This window comes from Diceros bicornis, chromosome 16, assembly GCF_020826845.1.
Source record: "Diceros bicornis minor isolate mBicDic1 chromosome 16, mDicBic1.mat.cur, whole genome shotgun sequence".
Lineage (NCBI taxonomy): Eukaryota > Metazoa > Chordata > Mammalia > Perissodactyla > Rhinocerotidae > Diceros > Diceros bicornis.
In genome coordinates, this window is record NC_080755.1 from 52,255,808 (window position 1) to 52,281,099 (window position 25,292).

Sequence of the window (25,292 nt, forward strand, 5' to 3'; positions counted from 1 at the left end):
AAAAAAAAATAATTCTTTGTTATGTCACCAATGTTCAAACTTATTTTCTAACATTTACAATAAAAACTTACTATTTCACTTAAATGCTGTATCACAGTGCATTTTCTTAAAAATTAGTATTCATAAATCCTTCTATGACATGATGTTCCAGTCATGGAAAGTTACAGAATATGCAGCTCATGATGTCACGGCCATTTCTTCCAAGGCCATCTCGTTATGACCCTACCTTCTGCAGTTCACCTTATGGATAAAGGTGTTCAAAACAATCTAGGAGTCAGAGGAGAGGATTAACTCTATGAAGATCTTGAAACTATTTTTCCCTGGATCCACAGCTTGAGGCCAAGTTTCCATGAGATAGATAGAACTCCTGCTAGTAAAGTTTTGGTCTGAGGGAACCAAAATTCCCTCAAGCCGGGTTTAAGGAAAAGGGGGACATCAATGCACGGTTACAAAGGTATCTCACAGAATCTAAAGGCAGGAGGTTCAACTCAGCCTCCTGAGGCACAGGAACTGGGAAGAAGAGCCATCTCTCTTCCCCCTGCCCTCCTGTGTCTCTCTCTTCTCTGCCCGACTTCCTCTGTGCTGCCTCTGCAGGACACTACACCCCAGCCACCCTTGCACATCCCAAGTCCACATTCCCAGGAAACAGAACCTGCTTGACCCACCTTAACTCAAGTATCCACTCTGCTCCAAAGAGCTTTGGTCTAGGGGAGGGGCAGAGTCCTTTGTTATAAACAAGGCTGCAGGGGCCCATCCTTTGTGGAAGTGGGCACTTCTTAGACAAGGAAGAAATATGCTGCACAGACACCCCAAAAGGTGTCAGAGATAGTCTCTAATAAGTGGCTACATACATAACGGTGAGTCTGCCATTGGGGAGACATATTGCTAAAACATCCCCAGTCAGATCCCATCATTAGAATTACATGCAAATTATTCTATTGGAAAATACATTTCATATTCTTTCTATATTTGGAGAGACTTTTGTGGCATAATTTTCCTTCCTCTCCTCTTGAGAATCTGACAGTTTCCACATAGTCACAATGAAGGAGTATGTTTGTGGTGGCATGTTTGTGATGTTTCAGTCTGTTTTTCCTAAAAAAATATGTCAAGAACAGAGTGTCCTTTGGACAAGCCAGGCAGAATTTTACATCCCATTACTAACAAGCTTCCATTTCCTACTATCCACCAAATATAGGGTTTGCAACTTCAATAGCTTCAGGGCAATCACCACTGCTGACCAATAACTGATGTGAAATCCCAAACTGGAAAGATTCATTCCCTCCTAAAAAAACTCAGCAAAAGATCCAAACAATTACGAGAAAAGGCTAACATTATAGTTTGCACAGAGGAGTGTTGTCTTTTCTACTTTGGAAAGAATTAAACTTTACTGATCATCTATTATGCTCCACACATGATGCTCTGCATGGTGCGTGTAGATGATTTAATCCTTAGAGCAACCCTGCAACTCTGTGTGTTGGGAAAACTCTCTGAGCCTCGGAAAGATTAAATAATTTGCCAAAAAAATAACCCCACAGAAGTAAAATCTAAACCTCATGCCGTGGCCTATGGTGTTTCTCTGACTAGTAAGAATAGCTGGTATTTATGGAGCACTGACAGGGTGCCAAGGCCCAGTTCCCAGTGCTTCACATACACTGACTTAGTAGTAGATTATGAACTAGCTACTGTCAGCTCCATTTCGCAGATGTGGAAAGAGAAGCACAAAGAGGTTACACAGCCTGTTCACAGCCAAGTTCACACAGCCTGTAAAGGGTGGAGCTGAGATTAGAACCCAGGCAATCCAGCTGCACAGCACGTCAGGTTGCCTCCACTGGAGTTTTGATTCTGTACATAGCACAGGGCACTTCTTGGGGATTGCTCTCATTATTAAGTCAATATGCCTCAACTATGTCTGTGAGAGCAGCCATGACTCCATCACAAGTTCAAAGTAAAATCAAGTTAAAATTGCGTAGCTCGCCTTTTCACTGCATGCGTGGAGAACGGAAATGACAATCTTGGTAGCCAGGATTCTCAAATCCTTATTTCACCCTAAAACAGCTTTTTCCTTACAGCCCCTAAAGATTCAAGACATCAAGGTATGCTAAGGGTGTTAAGAGTGAGGGAAATCTCTTATCATTTCTATGTGCAGAGTGTGTGGTTGTGTGCATGTGTTTGGGGCGGGGGAAGGGACAGTATTAAAGAATATTGTTAACTCTCTTCTAAGAATGTTCTTTTTCTTACCTCTCCTCTCCTTTTTAAGCATAAGCATATGCAGTCTCTCTCTGCTAGGAGATCTTTAAAAGACTGCATTCCTCTAGTATGTTTTTCTCCCCTGCTTGCTCCATTAAAAGTCTTCCAATTTCAAATCACTATAGTGCAACTGGCTTAGATAACGTACTGTCGTCCATACCTCCTAGATCGTGTCCAGGGGACTCGCCTTACAGTAAGCGTCATTCCAGTTGCAGTGAGCTGGCCACGAGCCATGACCTATGGGGGCCCCTGTGGCCATTTATTGTAAACTATAGCTTCTGGGTGATGCTAATGAAGTTCTTCAAGAAGCCACATTTGCATGACTTCACATTTGCTGTGTCTCCTTTAAAACTGCTAATAAAAGACTGGCAAACGTGTTCTTTACTATTAATTTGTTCCCCTATTTTCTTCATTCCTTTCTGTTCAGGGGAAACCCTTTCCATTCATCCCACTACAACATATCCCTTCATGACCACCAAACACCAAACACCTCCCCCACAAAAACTGTAAAATCTAATGTGGTAATTGCCTCCAAATTTGGAGCTTTATATGCAAACTGTTTATGACGTTCACAAAACTGGGAAGGAACTGCAAAAGCACTGTGCTTCTGGAAAGAAGAAGCCAATTTCAGAATCCAATTTTCAAAAGGAAATGCCATGTTTGTTTCATGTCAGCCTCTGCTTCAGACCAGAAAAAAAGCTGAACAAAGCAAAAACCGTTGGTCTGGCTGGTTATTTCCAAGCAAAGCAGAGGGCAGATGGAAAGCCATTCAGTTGGCTGTAGCGCCTTGTCTTGTCTACCTCCAGTTGCTCTGGAAGCAGCCAAGCAAAGCTTAACTCCTGTTGAATGAGAATTCACACACACACGCGCGCGCGCGGACATACACACATACACACACGCACACTTACACACACACACTTCCAAATGTGAATTTAAATAACATTATTAAAAATATGTAGGCTGGGCTGTCACATGGACAGGTGGTCTGGCTGCTTTCGCAGTTCTGATACACCAGGCTGGCTGCCCAGTTTGTCAAGGGCCCTGCCTCCCAACTCTCCTATAGTGACAACACAGTACACAGCCTTGGTTGTGCACGTAACCCTCGAGCCCAACGCAGTCTCTCATTAAGGTGGAAGATTTCTGGAAGTAAGGCTGTGGTATTTTGTAGATTTAGAATCAACCTTGGGAGTACGAATATATATATATGTAATATATTATATATATATAACAGAAAAATCACCTCTGCTAGTGCATCTGTTTGCACTTACATTTACATATGGACATTATAGTTTACAGCTACCTACGTACAAGTGGAATTAATGAATGAATAAAAACATGCAGACACACACACATACATATACACCAAACATACACAGGGATCTAGATACACTGTAGATATCATATATGAAATATGTCAATGATTCATAGAGATTCTGATAAAAATTTGTGTAGGAAAAAAAAGTAATCAATTTTTAAATGAGTACTTTCCCGTATATTCAGCTTTCTTACCGAAGACCATTTTTCTCATTGATCCTTGGTGGAAACAATTTGAGTGTTGCCTCTGCTGGTCTCCACCAGATGCAAAAAGAATACAAGCACTGACCAGTCACATCAGTGTTTGCTCACCTCTGTGGGCTGCTACATATGCAGCTCATATATATCGGAATGACCAGGGCAAGTGGGGAAAATAAGGCTCGGTGAGCTTGGTGATTGTGGGGTCACATCTTATCATTCCTGTACACAATATATCCCATGACTGTTGTCTGCAGCACAACTGGGCACTGGCTGTATCCAATCTATTTCTACGCTGTATTGTCATTGATCAAAAATGGCCTTGTTCTCCCATTCCCTCCATTTTCCAACTGAAAAAGGAAAGGAACCGATAAGCCTGAGCTCAATTTGTTCTGGCAATTATTGCAAATTTCCTACTGTGAGGGAGGCCCTGCCCATTGGTGTGGAATGACACGCAGCCATCCAGGGTCCAGACAAAAAGAGACCCTGCTTTTCTCCAAGTGTATTCAGCCATGTATAGACATATTGGCCGAGATGCCTGCCCATTCACATCTTAATGGGAAAAAGAGAGAGACAGAACCTGGAAAAAAAAAAAAAGAGAGAATGAAAGATTATCAAGTGACACCAGACAACAAAACATGAACTTGGTGAAGAGGAAGAAAAGAAACTATTTTGACCACAGGAGAGTAAATCACTGACATAATGTGGATATATATGTTTTAGTACTCTCCAGCTAAATTATGCTTTTATTACAGATAAAGGTTACTATACTGATACTGAAATGTGAAATTGAAGAAAGTCACGCTTGGAGGTTGGATTAAATAAGCCTCTCTCCTCTATCTTCTCTCTCTCTCTCTGTCTCTCTCTTTCCTTCACTAAGGTACAGCTGAACATTAATTCAACCAAATGAAACTGTTAGGATGAAATGCCACCAAGATGCATTCTAAAGTATAATTCCTCTGAAACAAGTACGTAACTTTATTAAAAAAAACCAAAGCACCAGTCAAAAAGTGAAAAAATATATTACATTATGATGAAAAAGAGGTCATTTAAGAAAAGACTGAAATAGCACTTCTTTTTGAAATGGCATATGGAAGCTTTTATAACACCAAAAAAAAAAGGTAACTTTTTCTTAATATTTGTCCTTATTCTTTGCTCATGAACAACAGGAAAATGTTTGAAGATAAGGTCACTTTAAATTCTAGGCCATGGCACATGTTCTTCTCTGGGGCCAAATGCCCTCATCTTTCCCCCTTTCAACTGTATCTGATGATAATTATTCTAGCCGCCCAACACTCCTGTCTACCAGGAAAACAGTTGACAAGAACGTCTATGACATACTAGAAATCATTTCTCCCAGCAAAAGTCACTTATTTTGAAAGATAAGTAATGAAATGAACAGGGGAAAATTAGGTTAATTTTAAAGTCTTTTATTAGTTCCTTCTCTTTAGTCATAATGGAAATAGAGGGAAAAATTACAGATTCAGTAACAACATGCATTTTTTCCATGACAGAGAATGGCTAATTCAATGGATGAATCATTAGATTCATTAGATCCCTCTGGCCTTACAGAACTCCAGACATAGAAACAAAAAGGAAGTTTAAGATATAAAATATACTATAAAATCGTTGGGAGAAGTGAACTACAATCCCCAATGAAATTACCTCTTATGGCAATTAAGAGCCCATTTGTTGGAGTATTAACAGCCTCAGGCAAACTCAACAAACCCATTGCTGGCTGCCAGTAATGACAGATTTCTTAGGGAGTATTATTTAATTAACAATAATTTGAAAGAGCAGCTCAGCTGAGATACTGCACTTACTTACTGGAAACTGAGATTCTGCATTTACATACTAAGCAATAGTAAGTGGAAAAGACATGCAATTTGTTCGCCTTCCCATTATGTATCTTTTGTTTCTGAAATACATAATAGCTGATAGATATTTGCCACTAGATATTCTCAGCTGTCTGTGAGGCCAACATGTCCAAAGAACTTTAGCTCTTACTGTACAAGACTGCTAATAGTCCTTTGTCGTTTGATTCTATTAAGAAATCCCCCAGGGCCTCAAATGTTCAGGGACAGCATTCTTTGTCCTTCCCCACTCTAGACAAGGGCAACTGCCAGCCCCCCTTCCTTGTATACGCCAGGCTCCCTCCCACCCCCATACATCATTTGCCGCTAATCACCTAACATAAGTGATGCCTTTTGTTCTCACTCACTTCCCAAGTAGCTTTAGGTTGCATCAGCAACTTGGTGGCTGGCTGGGTCTTATCTCCCCCCAGAGATGTGTTCTCACCCCATGGCACTAGCAGAGGGGGAAGGAAAGCCTTAGCTGGGTGCAGCCTTCTCCCCTCAAAGTTACTGGACTAAATTCCCTACATCCAATGGCCTCCTTTAGAGCTGATTGTAATTTAAAGACCAATTTCCAACTGGCAAAGGGAGGACCACTTTAAGTTGTTCTGACATACAGTGGGAGCTGGCAGCATGAAGTGGACTCCACAACTAAAGTGACAAGCTCAGGAAAACGCAAAAATAGTGCACTCCGTGGAAGAAGGAGAAAAGTAAGTTATAAAACTTTTCATGTCGTCTGTTATTTCTATGACATATCTTCACAAAATTTGGTTTTAAATTGGTCAGTGACATAGAAAGACTGTCTTGGGAAATGAATGTGTTGATTTAGTTCCTGTGGGAGCCAAACAAAGCTATCTAAAATAGTAATTTTAAATTATGATTGGGTGGCTGTTCATTGTAGTCACCAGTGTCCATTAAAATTCCTGCCAACAGAAAATCTTTATCTTGACTCTATTTGTGATACACCTAGAAATGAACAGTCAGTGTGGAACATGGTTATTAAGCAAAACAAATTTCTGTTCATTTGAAAGGACAAATCTGAAATCCCAACTAGTTAGCTCCTGCTTCTGTTTGGGAATAGATTAGGATGGGGTGTGTATACAGCACTAGCATCCACAGTGGATTAAGATTGATTGCAGGAGCTAAAGATTTTTCTCTTTGATTCTTTTGAGTCCAAAGTAGCTTTCACTCAAATAATATCAAAGGTATCTGATTAAACACATCTCCCAGCAGGATTTTATCGTAGGGCATGCTTTATTATGTACGGTATAATCAGATTGATATAATATGGCATCAGCCAGTGAATGTCTTGTTTTGAAATAACTTGTGGAAATAGATTTTTATCCCTTTCTTTAATCCTAATTTGATGCTATTAACCAATTCCATTATTTAAATTGACTATTAAGGTTGGAATCAGTTTGATTTATCAGAACATATTTTCCATTAATAAGGCTTTCTTTGTAGCTTCCCTCTTTAACCTTCATTTACTTTTAGTACTTTGAAGAGAAACATTTACAAAAATCTTTTTCCTTAAGATGGATTAGAATATGCAGATTGGTTCCTGTTAAACTATTCTTAGACTTACAGTATAAGAGCAAAAACCTGTAGAGTTTATATGGGTTTCTTTTCATGATTCTTTACTGTAGAGGAAAGATGAAAGGATTATAGGAGAAAGAAATAATAAATTTTGCAAACAATACACAACAGCATTTTCCATTCCAAAGAAACCCAATTCCTTTACCAACATAGAAAAGAAATATACAGGAATTCTAACTGCTAATGCAGTTTCCACTGGTAACATTTGAACCTCTTTGTGGCACTGCTATATGGTATTTAAATATCAGAAAGGGGAAAAGTGCCAGCATAAAAGCAGAGGAGGAACACAGTTTTTTCAGACAGCAGAGCTAACAATCCTATCTTGCCACAAGTGTTTCCTGAGGTCAATCAGCAGGTCATTAAAAAAATTCTTTTTTTTTGACTGATACTTTACAGCAAGTAAAAATAGAAAAGCTAGAATCAAGCATCATCACCGACTGATTGCACTTTGGAGGGACTGCTAATTCTTAAGAATTAACTTGTATGCTTGTAAATTCAACATTTCTCCTAGGCAAAAATGAGTGAGATGTTGTAAATGCTTATAAATGCTTACTATTATGCCAAGTCAGCATTTGAAAATATCGTTGATTTACAGGATTTGTAAAAGACCTTAAAGCCTTTGGTTCCATCCCCTACCTTTGGCAGATCTACACTTAAGTCAGTGAGAAACTTCCTCCTCTGCAGTCTCCTGCCCCTATATTCTCCCCCTGCCCAAAAAAGGGCAGGAGATTTCTTAATCTCCATAAGCAACCTGTCCCAGTTTATAAGCTTCACTGTCAGGAAATCTATCTTTCTTTAAATCTCTTCTGCTACTGATGAAGGCTGTGTTCCCTGCTCCTGATTCCTAGGAGATGCCCATCTTTGGTGAAGATGAATTTTAAAAATTTGGGTGCCATTATTAAACTGCACCTTGACTTTTTCTCCTCTAGCCTTAAAGATCCCTTTCCTTGGACACTGTAGGTTTCATCTTTACGGCCCTGTGGACTCCTCCGTACCCGCTCCAGGCTTCCATCCTCACCCCCAACCTCCTTTGGGTTGTAGCCCTCAGAAACCAACAAAGGATCCCAGTCTTGCCTGGTGGTTCCTCAGGATGCTACACTGTTAATATTACCATACAGGTGCCATGACTCTCTTTGAAATTAAATGTTATATTGCTGAATTGTTGTGCACTTTTTATTTAATTTAATTCTATTCCAAGTTTTATTAAATTCCTGCTTGGTGCCAACACTGAGCTAATTCTGAAGATACAGAGGTGACAGTCGCTGCCCTCAGAGAATTCACAGGCTAGTAGGGAAAGCAGATCATGTGGGCTGTGCTGGCAGAATGGACAGAGCAGCATGGGGGCACAGAAGACAGGCCTGGTAGTTAATAAATGCTTCCTGGAAGAGAGATTGCCAAGCAAAGGGCCTGGAAAAGGCATTCGTGTTTGAATAAAAGCATGAAGGTGTTAAAATATAGAGTCTGTAGTTTATTTAGATGGACCAAAAAATATGAGGGGAGAAGGGACAGGAGAAGAGGCTAGAATGATAAGTAGAAGCCAGATCATGTAGGTCCTTAAGTGCCTTGTCAAGGAGTTTAGATTTTATCATTTAAGAAATGAGGAGCCATTAGAGACTTTTTAGCAGGTGAGTGAGCTGCTGAGATAAGATCCCTCTGGCTGATAAGAGAACAGATTAGAACAGGACACCAGTTATGCTGCTGCAGTGGTGAAGATATGAAATTTATCGGGGGGGATGTGAGGATGGAAGAAATCTTACACTGACTTCTGGATTTCTACTTGGATGGCTAGAAGAGCCCTTCATTCCCCAAGCTAAAGAAAGCAGACATCCAACAAAGAAAAAATTGGGAGTCAAACTGGGAGGAAATGATATCCACTATGACCCGCCAATATTATTTGTTCACTGAGTTCTCATTTCTAGATGTTACCAGATTTTATTTTATTCCTTATTGCTCTGTTTATATTTTAATACTTCTCCAAAGAGCCTTGTGTCTAAAGCCAAGCCACATCCTGTACCACCATCACTTTAATTTGTTCCACTTTCGTAAAATCTAAATGCTTAGTGATCATGACTTTAGATATCCTTAAAATTATGAATGAATATTAAACACTTGATAAAGAATTACTCCTATAAAATACTGCTTGTCATTGCACTAAAGTTGAAAATGATCCATTGATGATAATTCTCCAGTCACTCAGCACTGAACAGTCAGAGCCATATTTCCTCATTTGTTATGTCTGAGTAGGCATAATCAAAAGTTTTATATTTATAGCTTACATAGAACTCCCTCCCTTAGATATACCCATCTCTGTCACAACATAAATGGAAATTGGCCATTCAGACAGAACTTGTTCTATATGTCTTTTTTAAATCAAAGAATAACTATTCCTGGGCCGGCCCCGTGGTATAGCGGTTAAGTGCTCGTGCTCCGCTGCTGGCAGCCTGGGTTTGGATCCCAGGCGCGCACCGACACAGCACCGCTTGTCAGGCCATGCTGTGGTGGCGTCCCATATTAAGTGGAGGAAGATGGGCACGGATGTTAGCCCCGGGCCAGTCTTTCTCAGCAAAAAGAGGAGGATTGGCATGGATGTTAGCTCAGGGCTGATCTTCCTCACAAAAAAAAAAAAAAAAAAAAAAGGAAAGAAAAAGAATAACTATTCCCATGCCCTTCTAAATACAAAAACTTGCCTTTGCTATTCTGAGATTACAAAAGTTCTTCCACACTGAACTCAGTGGCCCTGGGTGGCTTGACTGATATTCCAAGTGTGCCAAAGTGTATTTTCTAAAGATGGCCACAGTAAGATCTCTCATCCCACAGGCTTTCTGGAGGCTTGCCACTCCGTTGTCAAGAGGTGGAGTCTAATTCTCTTCCCCGTGTATGTGTGGATTTTCGAGTGGTTCATAATCAACAGGATGCAGCAGAAGCGAAGCTGAGAGGATTCATAAAAGATGATGCAGCTTCTGCTTTGAGGACAGGAGCACTCACACTGGCCCTGACCAGGTACACAATCCAACTGCCCTCATGGAAGCCACCATGCTGTGAGGAAGCCCAAATTAGTCCGTGTGGAAATCGGACATAAAGTTACTAAATGAGACCGTGTGAAGACACAGATACCCCAGCAGCCTCTAGCTGCACCAGTCCCCTGCCGTCCCAGTCTAGCCACCATCTGACTGCTAATGCCTGAGAAACCCCATGCCAGAACCACTCAGCCAAGACACATCCAAATTCCTGACCCACAGAAACCACAAAAACAAATAAAACAATCGTTGTTTTAAGCTACTACCTTTTGAGGTGATTTGTTTCATAGCAATAGCTAGCCAGAAAACAGGAATTAGTGCCAAAATCCTTCAGTAGGAAGTCAAATGATGGAGGATCAGTGGATTGGATCCCCCTTTCCTCATTGCATCAGACATTTGTGCCTCTTGATGGATTTGGTGACCTTGATGCCAAGAAGCCTAGATTGGATTCTGATGAGCCTGAAATGACGGAGAAGATCCTGGATTCAGAAGAGTTCTCACTCCTCATGAGTGCTGGTCACTTTTGGGACCCATGATGGCTCCACTTTGCTTAGAAGGACCTAGTTTGGGACCAATTTGTCTTGGGCCTTTCGTGAATCTCTTTTTTTATATATCCCTTGTTAACATGGTGGAACTCCCCAAAGAAGAATACTAACTTAAGTATATATTCAATGATCCTATCAGAAGCTAACTGGACTAGACTTTTGAGGAGCAGTGTCCAAATTAAGACCACTTCATACACTTGCTTGAAATGTGGTTCCAGTTACTGAGCTAGATAACACTACTGAAGACTCATCAGGAAATAAAAATAGCCCAGAAAAATGAAGACATTTAACCAATCTCTGCCCCATGATTGTATTACTATGATACAATTAGAGGCAAGTTGCTGCTGCAGCCTACAGATCAAATAACCACTCTTGTTATATGCCTATGGCTGGGCATGTTCTGTTGGGGAGATCCAAGAGACAGTGGTATCAAGGAGGAGATGAGAATATTGAAGCTCAGGCTTAAGGACAATGTCTTCTATAGTTACTTTCTATAAAGATAATTGGGATCTATAGATAATGGACAATATCAGCCTAGGATCAGCTAATTCTAACATAACTTGACTCACTGTATTAGTTCATTCTGAAGTATTTCTAAAGTAGATTTCCTGCTTTCTGATAAAACTTTGAAGTGGCTAAATTCTCTCTTCCTCCAATTGAAGGGTGTGTGGCAACAATGTGTTAAGACGTTGATATTAATGGTGTTTTTGAGAATATCTTTAGAACCAATTCTCGATCTTCCTTCAAAGACAGAGTTGCATGGCATCCCTTTGCATGAGTATATCATAATTTTTTAAATCCTCTATTGTTGGAAATCTCGATTAGTCTAGTTTTTTGCTATAATATGAATACTAAAATAAATATAAATACATTTAAATTCAAATAAAATATACACCATAATTATTTCCTTAGGATCAATTACATATTCATTTTAAAGACATGACACATATTGCAAAACTGCCTTCAAGAAAGTTTTGTCAACCTAGACTCCTATCTGAAGTCTATGAGAATGTCCAGTTCCCCACACTCTCAGCAACATTGGCTAGTTTATTTTTTAATGTTTTCCAATTTAATAGGTTGAAAATGGTTTATATTCTTCAGAAAATTGTGACAGTAAGATGTTTATCACATATTATAGGTCATTTTATTTCCTCTTTTGTGAATTTCTCTTATTGTCATTTGATCATTTTCTATTGGAATGAGCATCCTTTTTAACAATGAGCATAAAGATTCCTTAATATGTTAAGGATAATAAGCCTTTTTCTTGTGCACATTGCCTAATTTTTATATATAAAAATATAAAATTTTCTAATTATTTAGTTCAATGTATCAACATTTTTCTTCACTACCTATGGTAGTACTTTGATAATACTGTGGGAAGGGTTTTGTAGCCCGGGCCTGGTGTACAACTGTGATTCCAGGGCTTCTCCTTGCTGGTCTCCTATGCTGGATCCCATTCTCTCGGATCCCATATCTCTTTAATAGGTTGTTCTATCATTTTACTAAAATACATTGAATTTCTCAATAGTAGTATAACTGGATTATAGAAGAAAATGGGGCAATTTTCACCACAGACTTCTATACATAGCCAAACTATCATTGAAACATGAAGACAGAATAAAAACACTTTAAAAGGAAATGTAAATATAGTCATATGGTCAGGACTGGACTAATAAAGAGGATCTAGGTGCAAGAAAGAGGAGATTGTCAAAGGAACAGGTCGAGGTTGACCTTGAAAAGAATTAGAGAAAAAAAGATCTTCTCATATCAGCCCCCTTCCCCCAAATTAAGGAGGTAAAAAGCTAAGCCACCAGAGATAACTTCATGGTCATATCCCTTTAACTAAACAACTAAAAAATACCACATAATTTTAGGCCACTGTAATTTTTCACATCCCAATTCCCTCATAAAGTTTCCAAGCATCTCTACAAAGGATTCTTTAACTTTACGTTAAAAACAAGCGATGCCAAGGTCTAGAGTACTTCTGACATGTTAAAGTTTATTACATTTGCTGTCCAAGAACAAAAATATTATTTGTAAAAACTCACTATTTCCTTGACTTTTGTTGCCTTTATACTGTCTTGACTTTTGTTGCCTCATAATACATTGCTGGTAAGAACAGATATTAAAATCAGTATTAAAAATATTAAATAAAATTAAAAGCTTGAAGGCAGAAGGAATAATAATATCAAACTGTTAAGTACTTTTTTACAGCTTAAAAATACATTGGCACTCAGGTAATATTTACTAAGCATTTAGCATGTGCCAAATTCTGCACTAGTTATCAAGGATCTGTGGATAAAAGACATGAGCTGTGTCTTCAAGGAGCTTACAGTATGGAGAAGAGGGCCGGCCCCATGGCTTGGCGGTTGAGCGCGCGCACTCCGCTACTGGTGGCCCGGGTTCGGATCCCGGGCGCGCACCGACACACCGACGTACCACTTCTCCGGCCATGCCAAGAGCGGTGTCCCACATACAGCAACTAGAAGGATGTGCAACTATGACGTGCAACTATCTACTGGGGCTTTGGGGGGAAAAAAAAGGAGGAGGATTGGTGACAGATGTTAGCTCGGAGCCGGTCTTCTTCAGCAAAAAGAGCATGGATGTTAGCTCAGGGCTGATCTTCCTCACAAAAAAATAAATAAATAAATGAAAACAGTATGGAGAAGAGAGAGACAAGTATACAACACTGAATAATGGGGAGCCATGACAGAAAATGCACCAGGTGCTTTGAGAAGATAGATGAAAAGAGAAACACATAGGAAGTAAAAAAAAATTTTTTTAAACAGAACTGAATCTACAGTATTAGGTCATGATAGTCTGTGATAAACCTTTAAAGAAGATTATTATCCCATACTTGAGGCTCAAAAAGATTAAGCAAATGCCCAGTGTTACACATCAAGTGGCAGAGCTGGAAACAGTCTTAAACCAAGATGTCCTGATTCCAAATTATGTGCCATTCTCCAAAACAGAGACTTTTTTTTTGAAAGCATGTATTAGAAGGCAAGTTTCTCTTTAACAGAATAAATAATAAATATCAATGTGATTTTTGTTTTGTTTTGTTTTTTCTTTTCCTTGAACAGATTATCCAATTGTCTTCTTTGTGTACATTCCTTACACATTAGAAGAATGAAAGATAAAATACCCACGACTCCAATGTGAGAGTGGGGATTGTGTAAAAGGATCAATATTTGAGAACTGACAGGTCAGAAAGTCCTTAGCTGAGCTGAAGTTCCAGATGGTTCGCCAAGTCAGCCCCAAGAAGCCACTTAGAGCAGGTCCAGCCCCAGGTCAGAGAGCCTCAGCTAGCCTGGACTCAGTGTGTGCGCTCGGCAAGAATTGCTCTAAGGGAGAAGGAGCTCACTTCTTTATGCCCAAAGCAGCTTTGAAACTTTGGACTAAAAAGAGAAAGCAAGTTCTTGCCTCTTTAAATAATCAGGCATAGAGGGATGAATTTTTTATCCCTAAGTCTAAAACCAAATTTATTACCTTGCCTGTAACTAATGCCTCCTCCAGCTTTCTGCGGCAACCTAAGCACAGAAGTTTTCTCATCATTGTTTCATCTTTTCCCGCACCGCCGTCCTTCATATCTATTCAGTTTTGCAAGTGTTGGAGACTCTGCCTCGTCAAGAGTTCAGACATCGCGCCAATCTTTTCAGCCCCCAAGATCCTGCTTGAAGTTCTCCTTACCAGTTTTCCCTGGACTCTCAACTGATCTCCCACCTCCTCTTCACTTCTCTCCAGCAACGCAATTACACAGAGATTTGATAGGTTACGTTTCATGCTCAAAAACCTTTAATTGCTCACTGTGAACAACTAAATATATTCCAATCACTTCAGTCCAGCAATAGTCAAAGCTCCTAGCTACTGGTTTTTGCCTGTACTTGCTGCCTCATCTCTCATTACTCTCCTGAATAGACCCCATTGTCCAAGCAGATTAAATTATTATTCTCCCAGACAGGCCCTTTGCATTCTGCATCTGCACCTTTGGGCTTGCATTTTCTTTTACTTAGAATGCCTTACTTTCTATCCTTCAAGGTCTAGTTCATATGCTACCTTAAACCTTTTCCTCCCTGACTGAAATCATTTCTCCCTCTTCCAACCTAGCCTAGCAGTTTGTTTTTAGGGCTCTCATGGCCCTTATCACAGACAGATCCATATTATAGTCAGTCATGTACAAAGCCCATGCCGCAGAGTCACTCCAGAGCAAGAAACCCAGTTCATCTGCTTATGCGCTAGATAGCATTTGCCAATAGCTTTGGTGTAAATACTCACATCGTGGCTGATTTCAAGGAGTTGGGAAGAGATGTGCAAATAGGCTCTCCTGAGAGCCAGTAGGAGCCGACCCCAGTCCACTTCTATTCTTTGTTTCTTTGTAAAATGAGAAAAGAATACTTTTTCATGGGATTCTTGTAAAGATTAAATGACAAAGTAAATGTAAATTACTTAGCACAGCCTGGCATAGAGTAAACACTCCATGTTATTACTTCTGCTGTGATCGCTTCTGTTACTCCTGCTGCTGCTACAACCCTATCATCACCACTGCTAGTAATGGTATTAAGCCTATGCCTACTTCTGCTACTATTCCTACTTCTAGTAGTAATTGTAGACTCTCCCCCACTAAACTGTAAACTACTTGAAGGAGGAAAATGGAACTAAATATTTATTAAGCACCTACTATTTTTCAAACACAAGGCTTTAACCATCTGCCGAACACTGCGCTAAGAGCTTCCTATATATTTTCTCCCCTAATTCTGACAATCACCTTGTGACAGTCTGTAATTATCTCTGGTTTGTGGATGGCAAACTGAGACGGAAAGAGTTTAATTCACTTGCTCAAGATTGCAAGATAAGAAGCGGTAGGGCTAAAACTGAAACTCAATTTTGTTTGGCTTCACAAACCAATATATTAACATATTTTATTAAACATATTGTATGTTCAAGTATTTATCAACTTAATAAATTGCCTTAATTTTAGATAGCAAACTTACTTTGGCCAAAATCTCTTCTTCCTATGGATTAATCTGTATGGTCCAGGGAAGACTACAGAATTGTCCTACGTGCCTAAAGTTCTGTACAAAGGCAGTTATAAGAGAAAACACTGAGTAGCAATTATTTGCAACTTCTTATCAAAGAAGAACCTTAGCCAAAGAATTACATTTAAAACACACACTTTTTTTTAATGAACAAGCACAAATTTAATGCAATTATAAATGTCGCGTAAGACTAGAAATTAGTGAGCATGTGAGTTGTCGCTCTGAAAAATCAAAATTGATCATTCTTGTCTAACTGTAGTCAAAGAAATTGCCCATGGACTGAACTGCAGTTTCATTAGCTTGATTAAAAGTGAAAACTGAAGGAAAGGTAAAGTAGGTCAAAAATTTCCCAACTCCTTGAGGATTAAAACATTTACTAGATACTAAGTATGTGTGAAAAGATCAGTAAGAATCTATTTGCCATTCTTGGAGGATATGGAAAGAAAGACAGGGCACCCTCAACTGGAAAAATTGATTATAATGAGAATGGAAAGCAAAGAGGAATTGGGCATGAACTCTAGCAAAAGGATTTCTAAAGTGGAAATTCCTTTATTCATGACCTGAGCTAAAGAATTTATAGCTAGAGGGTCAGCACATATACAGGATATGCAAAGCAGATTTTATTATGGGACTGATCAGATTTTTCAAAGCTAGCTCTTAATTACATAATTCAAGCTTTCTACCATTTTTTTTGTTTTACTTCTCTTATGCACACGTGGACACACACATACACACACACACGTCCCTAGCCTTACATAAAACGAGATATTGTTCCTAAACTCTTCAGTTAGGCACCCTATACCTCCCCCTCAGCCACATCCAACCCACAGTTCCATTTTTGAACTTCTTAAAACAGCACAACCTCTCATAAACTAGTTTGGTTGTAGGAAGGAAATGGAGAACAGAAAGAACGAGTGGTGAGAAAGGGAAGATTCAGAGACTAATAATAGCTGTATAAACACTATAAGTGTGAACCTTTAGGCTCAGGATTTCCACAGTTTTTGAGGAACTTGGAGAAGCATGAATTCATAGGAAAATAAATAATCAAAATTAGAATAAGCAAGAGTGATGACCACCTTTTCTAAGAAATCTCCATGGAAATTAAGTATTCTTTGTTTTTACTCTTCTGTTCAATTTTTTTTTTAAAAAAAGGTAATACCATAATTCCTCAATTCTAGACACACCATCAACTTATTAACAGCTTCTTTGAGGGATGGAGGAAGGAAATATGACCACACTAAATGTGCACATTGATTTTAAGATATATCCCATTTCAGAAATGTTAACCTTGGGGTTGGGGACAGTGTCACGAAGCAGATGAGGCATAGAGTAGGGGAGTGGAAGTGAGAACACAACCCAAATTCAGGAAATCTAATACCTGGACAACCTCTTCTGGCTCTGTTGAGAGTTAATCACCTCCGTAGATGGGTGGCTTTGGGTAGGCTGGTAAGTTGAGGGCCACAAAAGAAGTATGGACCTTTTTTTACTCACTTAGTGACTGCCCAGGAAAAAATTGAGATGGAACATCTGTAGTAAATGAAAAAGACTTCAGATCAGAGAACTGTCTCATCTTTCAGCATACAAAACCATACTACACACCCTTTCTAAAACAGATCCCCAGTGGTGGACTTCGGTCAGTAGCACAGATATACACATCCAGATTCAGAAATGTTGAAAGTCTGTTTACAGAGGCACTGAAAATATTTTCTTTATGGGATTCCACAAGAGGAATCTTATTGTTTGTGAACTGTACATATTCAGAGATATCATCATTACATGAATTTTTCACTCCAATTCATACTCGCAACCACCTGCTTTGATCTCTGTGGGTTCTATACTCTACACTGAAGAATTTTTACTCCTAAGTAAAATGCGTTTGTTCATATTTCTCAAAAGAGACCCTTGATTGAGAGGAGAGATAATGTTGTGACGCTGAGTTGTTCCGATTTAATGTTGATGCACCTCATGGTATATTTTCATATTTCACTGTAATATCTAAGATCGTCACCAAGTTTCTTTTAAAGAAAAAGTACATTTTTGAGGCTCTTTCTGTAAGTAAAAGTGATAGTTTAAGAAGTTTAGCTGCCTAAAACCGCAACACCACTGTCTATATTTACCTCTGTAAAGGCATGAGGCCACATCAGAAAATTAAAACATGCCCCCCTTCATAGAGGGAGTCAGTAGCAGAGGCGACTGACTTTCTGCTTCTACAGAGATATCATTTGAGCTTTACTGAGTAGTACTTCCATTAGCCATGAAAACCTCAGGAAAACTGGAATAATGAAGAAAAAAATCAGGGGGAGACCACAAAAGCCCAGTTCATTTCGAGGAGAAAGCAGTTACCAGCCCTTCCCCCTACATTTTAAATATCACAATGAATTTAAGTAACAAAATAAACAATTCACTGAGAACACACTTTATGTACAACTTTAATTTCTTCCTACTGTGTTCATTACCAAGCTGTTTGCTTTCTTCAAGCAGGATGGGGGAAAAAACTTTTAAAAGACTCATTTAACACAGAAGTCTATTTCCACTAATGTATTCTTCGTGTGGCATATGTGGTTTTCCAAAGCTGATCTACATATACAAATATACATATATTAGTCTCTTCCTTTATAAGAACAACAGAAGTTAGCCCACCTTCAAACACACCATCGCTATTCTTATCCCACAGGAAAAAAACATGGATATAAGAACTGTATTATTTACAATAATTGCAAACTGGTTAGTATTTCTGATAGAACTGATTTTCCCTTCACTTGTATAAAAACAGCTCTAATTGTGAAAAGAATAATGTAACTATTGTATAACCCAGATTTTACTTTCTAAAAAGTTAGGCGGGGAGTATTCTTCATGCATTCTGCCCTGCGGAAGCAGGAATAAAGTGCTTTCCATCAACTATAGCTATTAAGTTATTTAACACAGAAAGAGTTTACAGGCACTGCAGGCTTTGATACCTCAGATTTGTAAAGGGGAGCATGAGAGGGGCACACGGACCACCAGAGCTTTCACAGGATCACCAAGGGCTCCACTGGTCCTAAACATCCAAAAGCCACTTTTGTACGTGTTCAGTGAAAGACAAGAATGCGAGGGATTTGCACTAGTGTGTGGGAGGGCAGGAGAGAGACATGAAAGCTCTTGAAACGGAACCACCTACAAAATTTTCATCACAAAGATTCCAAAGAAGGCCTTCTTTTTCCCTTGAGCTCTTCAGATCACACCTATAGGTAGAGATAGAGGGGTTTAATTGGCAAGAATGCACGTCTAGTTTGTAAGAAATGGGAGAATATAAGGGACAGTACTTAAAATTCCTCAAAATGTCGTCAAATCTCATTCTGTCCAGAAAATTTAGCCAGTGGAAGCAGGTTAAGGGATATCAGCACATCCCCCACACAGACATGCACCTGCGCATTCAGAATCCAAAAGCAAGACTAAAACTAGCCAGAGAAAATAATCAAAATAATTGAAAATAATGCGTAGGCAAAATGCACACATATGAAACACAGACATTAAAGGAAATATATTAAATTGAATATATACATTGAGTTGTATCTTTTTTTTAAACAGTTTTATTTATTTATTTAGTTTTTATTTTTTTAATTAATTTATTTTTTGTGTGTGAGGAAGATCAGCCCTGAGCTAACATCCATGCTAATCCTCCTCTTTTTGCTGAGGAAGACCGGCTCTGAGCTAACATCTATTGCCAATCCTCCTCCTTTGTTTTTTTCCCCAAAGCCCCAGTAGATAGTTGTATAGTTACATATCCTTCTAGTTGCTGGATGTGGGACGCGGCCTCAGCATGGCCGGAGAAGCGGTGCGTCGGTGCGCACCCGGGATCAGAACCTGGGCCGCCAGTAGCAGAGCGCACACACTTCACCGCTAAGCCACGGGGCCAGCCCTGTATCTTTGATAAATGCAATCCTAAAAAAGAATTTTCTCTATCTATAGAGTTTTCTAATAGCTAGTCCTTCATTATGTTTCCTCTTATGGAAAAACGGTGCTTGGTTCTACACAATTAGGCTGGGCTAGAATCTTCTACCCAATGGTACTCATCACAGATGTACAGATCTGTGAAACAATATACATACATTAAGCCTTTTCAGAATTTCAGTCCAAAAAGTGCCCAAGAAATATATTTCAGGCTCAGCTTCATCATTTTTACACATGACGCAGGTGATTTCCCCTTATGTGGCTGTGCAAATGTCAGTTGGCATCTTAGTCATTTACAGAGCACTTTCACCTACATTATCCCAACAGATCCTCATGGTGGTCCTGTGAGGTAGGTAGAAGGAGAACTGTTATTTTTCCTCGCTTTCAACGAGGAAGGAAAATTCATGGACGTGAGCAAGTCAGAGATAATGAAGATAGAACCAAACTGTCTAACTCTTAGTCTAGCGCTCCTTAGGGAAATTACAGATAGGTTTGTGTCTCGCAATATATGGACTATTCCCTTTGTAGTTACCAATCACAGTATTCTGGCAATAGCCTTTTTCAGTAATGTCCTTTTGTCCATCTTCTAGGTCCCTAACAGCAAAGCTATTTTTCACCAATCTTTTTCATTAATTCATCTCCTGGGTTAAGGTTCCTTCCTCCAGAACATCTCCCCTTAAACAGAGATCAGAGAAGCATGAGCTGGGTTTCTGTCTGTCAGTCCAAAGAGAGAGAGAACTGCTCATACTTGTAACCCACCTTCTAGCACACTGCTGTTTTTTATTAACAAACACATCACCCTAAATAAGGCACATCTGGCTTGCTTTTTCTTAACAATCAATCTGCCTTTAGAGCTAGAATTCATAAGGGGTACAGCCTCCCATTCTGTTACAGAAATTCTATAGTCTCCCCCACCTTTTTCCTCTCAATCAGTTCTCACTGAAGTGATTTCTTATGCAGAAATGAAATGGCATATTGTATGAAATGATTATATCTTTTTAATTCTTTTGTTCATTTCAATAGTGAGTATTTGAGAGGAAGCTAAAACGAGTTCTGACAATGACAGATGCAAGGTGGCAACTGAGTTAGCATCAATGCATTAATTTTAAACCACTTGTAGAAATGGATCACTGTTTATTTGCATGGGTCTGAAATCCCCAAATACACACATTTGTTCTGAGAAGATGACAGCAGTTCTCCACATTAACAGTGAAAATATTAAGCCTGCAGAAGACATTTTGGTTGCTTTGACAGAGTAGCTTGAGTGCTATGCCACCTCATTAAACCCAGCCAAAGTAAACAAAGAAAAGGTTGATGAAGTCATAGCTCAGGAGTGAGGTCACCAGATAATCTGACATCATAACAAAAAGAGAGGATTGACAGATGAAAAGGTGTCCCCAGGGTAGAAGTCAACATTCCTTTGCCTAAATGAGTCTTTCAGATCAGGAAAAATATTTGCTGGCTAGACTCTCTTAGCTGGCCCACAGTAGCATGTGACTAATTGCACTTTAAAGTTGTGAATGATATAATGATTCACCAACCATTCAAATCCTAGAGAGGTCACATTAGCAGCCCCTATAATGCTTCAGAGCCAAAGCCATAGAGTGTGAAACTCGAATTCCACCATGAGCTCAGAGAACGATTAAAGTCAGAAGTGATCCCTGGCTGCTTATACATGAAGTCCAAGATTTCTAATATTATCAATAATATGGGGTAGGCACAGGATAATTGTAGGTGGCAAGAAAGATAGTTACATTTTGCTTTTGGTCTTTTAATGAGCCAAGAAAAGCAGTTGGGCTAATGAAACTATTAGTTATTAGTTGTAAATTTTGGAAATGAATGCTATTTTTAAGAGTTTAGGAGACTGACTGTAAATATTTGAAAGAGCACACTATTAATTCAAGCCAATCAATAATACAGCATAACCCTCCAGCTACATTACCAATGAGAAGAAATTTATTCACTAGTTTTATTCCTGCTGAAATCCATACCCAAAGGTTTGGGATTGAGTATAGCTAGATAAGTTGTGTTCTTTTCATCAAAATATTATTTATTACTCAAACATTTCTAAAGCAATAACATGTTATGACTCTAATTCGTTGAGTAGAAAACTGAATATTTACTGACATTTCTTGAAAACTTGCTACAGGCCTACAGGAAACAATTTGACATCATCACACCGTGTTTTCCTTAACTTGACAGGAAGTCAACTTCAAGCAGATTGACTTGAATCGGGATCTCATTTGGGAAGCATTAAGTGTCTAATACACTGCATTATATTTTTTTTATTTGGAAAACACTCAAGTTCCAGTGGCTTTATCATCCTGTACTTTACTTTCTGAAAACCTGGCAATCCCATGTGGACTTCAGGTAGAATGAGCAATGCAAAGAGCTGGCTTGGACTTGGCATGTCCTTGTACTTCTGGGGACTGATGGACCTTACTACCACCGTTCTCTCCAGCACACCAACACCGCCAGGCAAATTAGAAGAGCTCCTGTCAGACAAGCCACAGTCACACTCGCGGACAAAGAGGAGCTGGGTTTGGAACCAGTTTTTTGTTCTGGAAGAGTACACTGGAACTGACCCTTTGTATGTGGGCAAGGTAAGAATTGCCAAATAGAAAGATAAATTATCAGAGTATCAAATATGGAAATTGAATATGCATATGAATATGAATTGAATGTGAAAGCTCACATAGCCTGTGTCTGAGGCCTGAGAACAATTTTAACTAGTGGGATGTTACTTGACAGGTAGTTGAAATCTAATTTTTGCTTTGTCTGATACCAGTCAGAAAGAAAAGATTTCTCTGCCTGTTCTTGCTTCTGTTCTAAGTGGGAAAAACGAGGAACTGCATTTTGAAGGAAAAACCTCAGATCATGTAAGAGCCATTCAAGTCACCAAAGAGGTGGCAGCAGCCTCGGAAATGATGGGATGGGGGAAAAAGAAACTGGGAAATGTAAAAGGGAAAGTAGAGGGTTTTTTGCTTTGTAGGTTTTTTTTTTTTCCAAAGCATTTCCACAGGTATTGCCTGAGGCCTAAATTTAATGGAAAAAAAAAGAATAAAACATTCTTCATTTCAGAAGATCCTAGCATGTGCTTTAGGATAGTTGGAGACAATCAATGAATATATTTATAAACTTTATACTTGAATTCCCTTGATTTATCCAGGCTTTCTCCTACGTTTACTTTATTCGGATGTTAATCAGAGACCGTTTCATGAAAGCAACCAAGTGAGAGAAAACGAGAAACAAGGAACTAATTAGAAAATAAATAATTCATTCAAATGATAACTTAAACACTTATTTAGCACAGAGACAGAGTATGGGTTTCAGAGTCAAACACATGTGGGTTCAAAACCCAGCTCTGCCAGTTGCTTCTAGAGTGACTTTGGACAGGTCACTAAGCCCTGTTAGCCTGTTTCCTCAAATGTCAAATGGGAATAATAAGAGAACTACAACTTCTAAAGACTTGTCTACATGAGCTCTTTCCTCAACTCCCACCCACTTCTTAACCCAGTTATCTGACTTCTGTCCCCACCACTGCACTAAGGTTGTGTTTTTGATGCTCCTAAGGACCTCCCTACCATCAAAGCCAGTGGTTTCATTTTATGGAACTGCCCAACAGCGGCCTTGGATGCTGCTGACTGGTCCCTCCTTCTTCACTCACTTTCCTCTCAGCTTCAAGATCTTCACAATCCCGTTTTTCCTCCTTCCTTCTCAGCCTCTTTGCTGGTCCTCTGCCTCCACCTGATCCCTTGTTCATGGTCTTGTAAGCTTTGCCCTGGGCCTCTTCTCTATCCACACTGAGTGGATTCGCCCTCCTTTAGTTTTAAACACCACCTCTAAACCAATGAATCCAAAACCTCCATCTCTGGCTCAAAACACTTGTCTGAGCTGCAGACTCATAAACCCGACTGCATATGTGACAGCTCCACGTTTATGACTCACAGAACTCCCGACTAGCGTATCCAATAAGGAAGTCTTGTTTTTCCTCCCAAACCGAGTCTGCCCGCAGTCTTCCTATATTAGCACTGCCATCTCTCAGTTCCTAAAACCAGAGACCTGGTGATTATTCCTCCCTTTCTCTTGCTGCCCCCACCCCACATTCTCCCCACCTGTAAATTCTGTTAGTCCTATGCCAAAATAAATCCCAAATCTTTCATTTCTCTCATCTCCACTTCCACCGTTATCTCTCACCTGTGCAAATACCTACACTCCCAACCAGTCCCCTCACCTCTACGCATACTTCCTTCCAATCCACTCTCCACACATGATCTTTTTAAATGTGGGTCAGACCATGTCACTCTGCTTACATCCTTCAATGTCTTCGTGTTGTACTTTGAATCATCCAGACTCCTCCCCTCAGTTTATGAGGCCATTCCTCTCTGACTCAGCCTGCCTCCTGGCCTCCAACCACATCACATCCAGGGACGTAGCCTTCTTTCTGTTCCTACAACTTGCCAAGCTTCGCCTTATTGTGCCCCCCTAATGAAATGCCCTGCCCGTGGCTTCTCTCAGGGTTGGCTCCTCCTCATCCTTTAGGGCTCACTTGGAATCTAGGTCTTCCTTGACCAATCTCTAAGGGAAAACCCTCTGTTAGACTCTCTCACTACCATTATTTTTTTCACAGCTCTAATCACAACCTACAATATCTAATTTATTTGTTTATTTACATTGTATTGTCTGAAGCCCCTGACTAGACTATAAGCTCAGGAAGGGCAAAGACGTTGCTCCCATTTTATCCCCAAGGACTAACACAGCACCTGTCACATAGAAGGTGCTCAAAAAGATATTTAATGGATGAGTACCCCATGGTGTAGTAAGCATTAAATAAGCTAACACATGTAAAGTGCCTAGCACGGTACCTGGCCCAGAGTAAGATCTTGATAATCACTACCCTGTAGGTAAGAAGTAGTAGTAGTAATAGTAGTAGTAGTAGTTGTTGTAGTAGTTGCCATTGTAGTAGTAATTGTAGTAGTAGTAATTGTAGTAGTTGTTGTAGTAGTAGCAGTAATTTTAGTAGTAGCAGTAGTTGTAGTTGTAGTCATATAGGGAGTTCATAACGGGAATTTTGCAGCTCAGTAATGCATACCTAATGCAGCTGCAAATCTCTTGGCCTCACAATCTGTGATTTTTCTTTGACTTCTCCCTTTCCTTCCCTCCTTCCTTCATGCACAACCAGTCATCACGTCCTGTCAATATCTCCTTGCCAGTTTCTCTCAGATTCACCTCATCCTCTCCAGGCTCTGTCATTACTGTGGTCCCTCTGTTCTTCATGATGAGATTAACTAAGCAGGCACCGTCTATCTCCCTGTAGAGAGACTCTTCCCATCCCTTGCCCCAGGACTCAAGACATTTATCTCCTTGAAGCATCCTTTCCATCATGTTGCTCCTCATCAGAGCTCATAGCATATAGTTCAAGGACTTCCAGAAAACGAGTCCTTCTCCCTTATCCAACCCCTCCTACAATTTCTCCAATCTGGTCCTGATCCCAGCCAAGCAGGATCTCCTTACTGGCCCTGACACATGTACCACGTTTGTCCCTACTCCAGATGT

The 25,292-nt window shown here is 39.7% G+C and overlaps 1 protein-coding gene across 1 annotated transcript in view; it reads left to right on the forward strand.

Annotated features, from left to right (window-relative positions):
- The window catches only part of CDH20 (cadherin 20), a 194,591-nt gene that overhangs the window by 126,203 nt on the left and 43,096 nt on the right, over positions 1–25,292 (forward strand). Inside the window, exon 2 of the mRNA XM_058557243.1 lies at positions 21,886–22,339. Within this exon, the coding sequence (XP_058413226.1) occupies positions 22,094–22,339 (246 nt within the window). The 5' untranslated portion in view covers positions 21,886–22,093. The remainder of the gene's footprint in view (positions 1–21,885; positions 22,340–25,292) is intronic.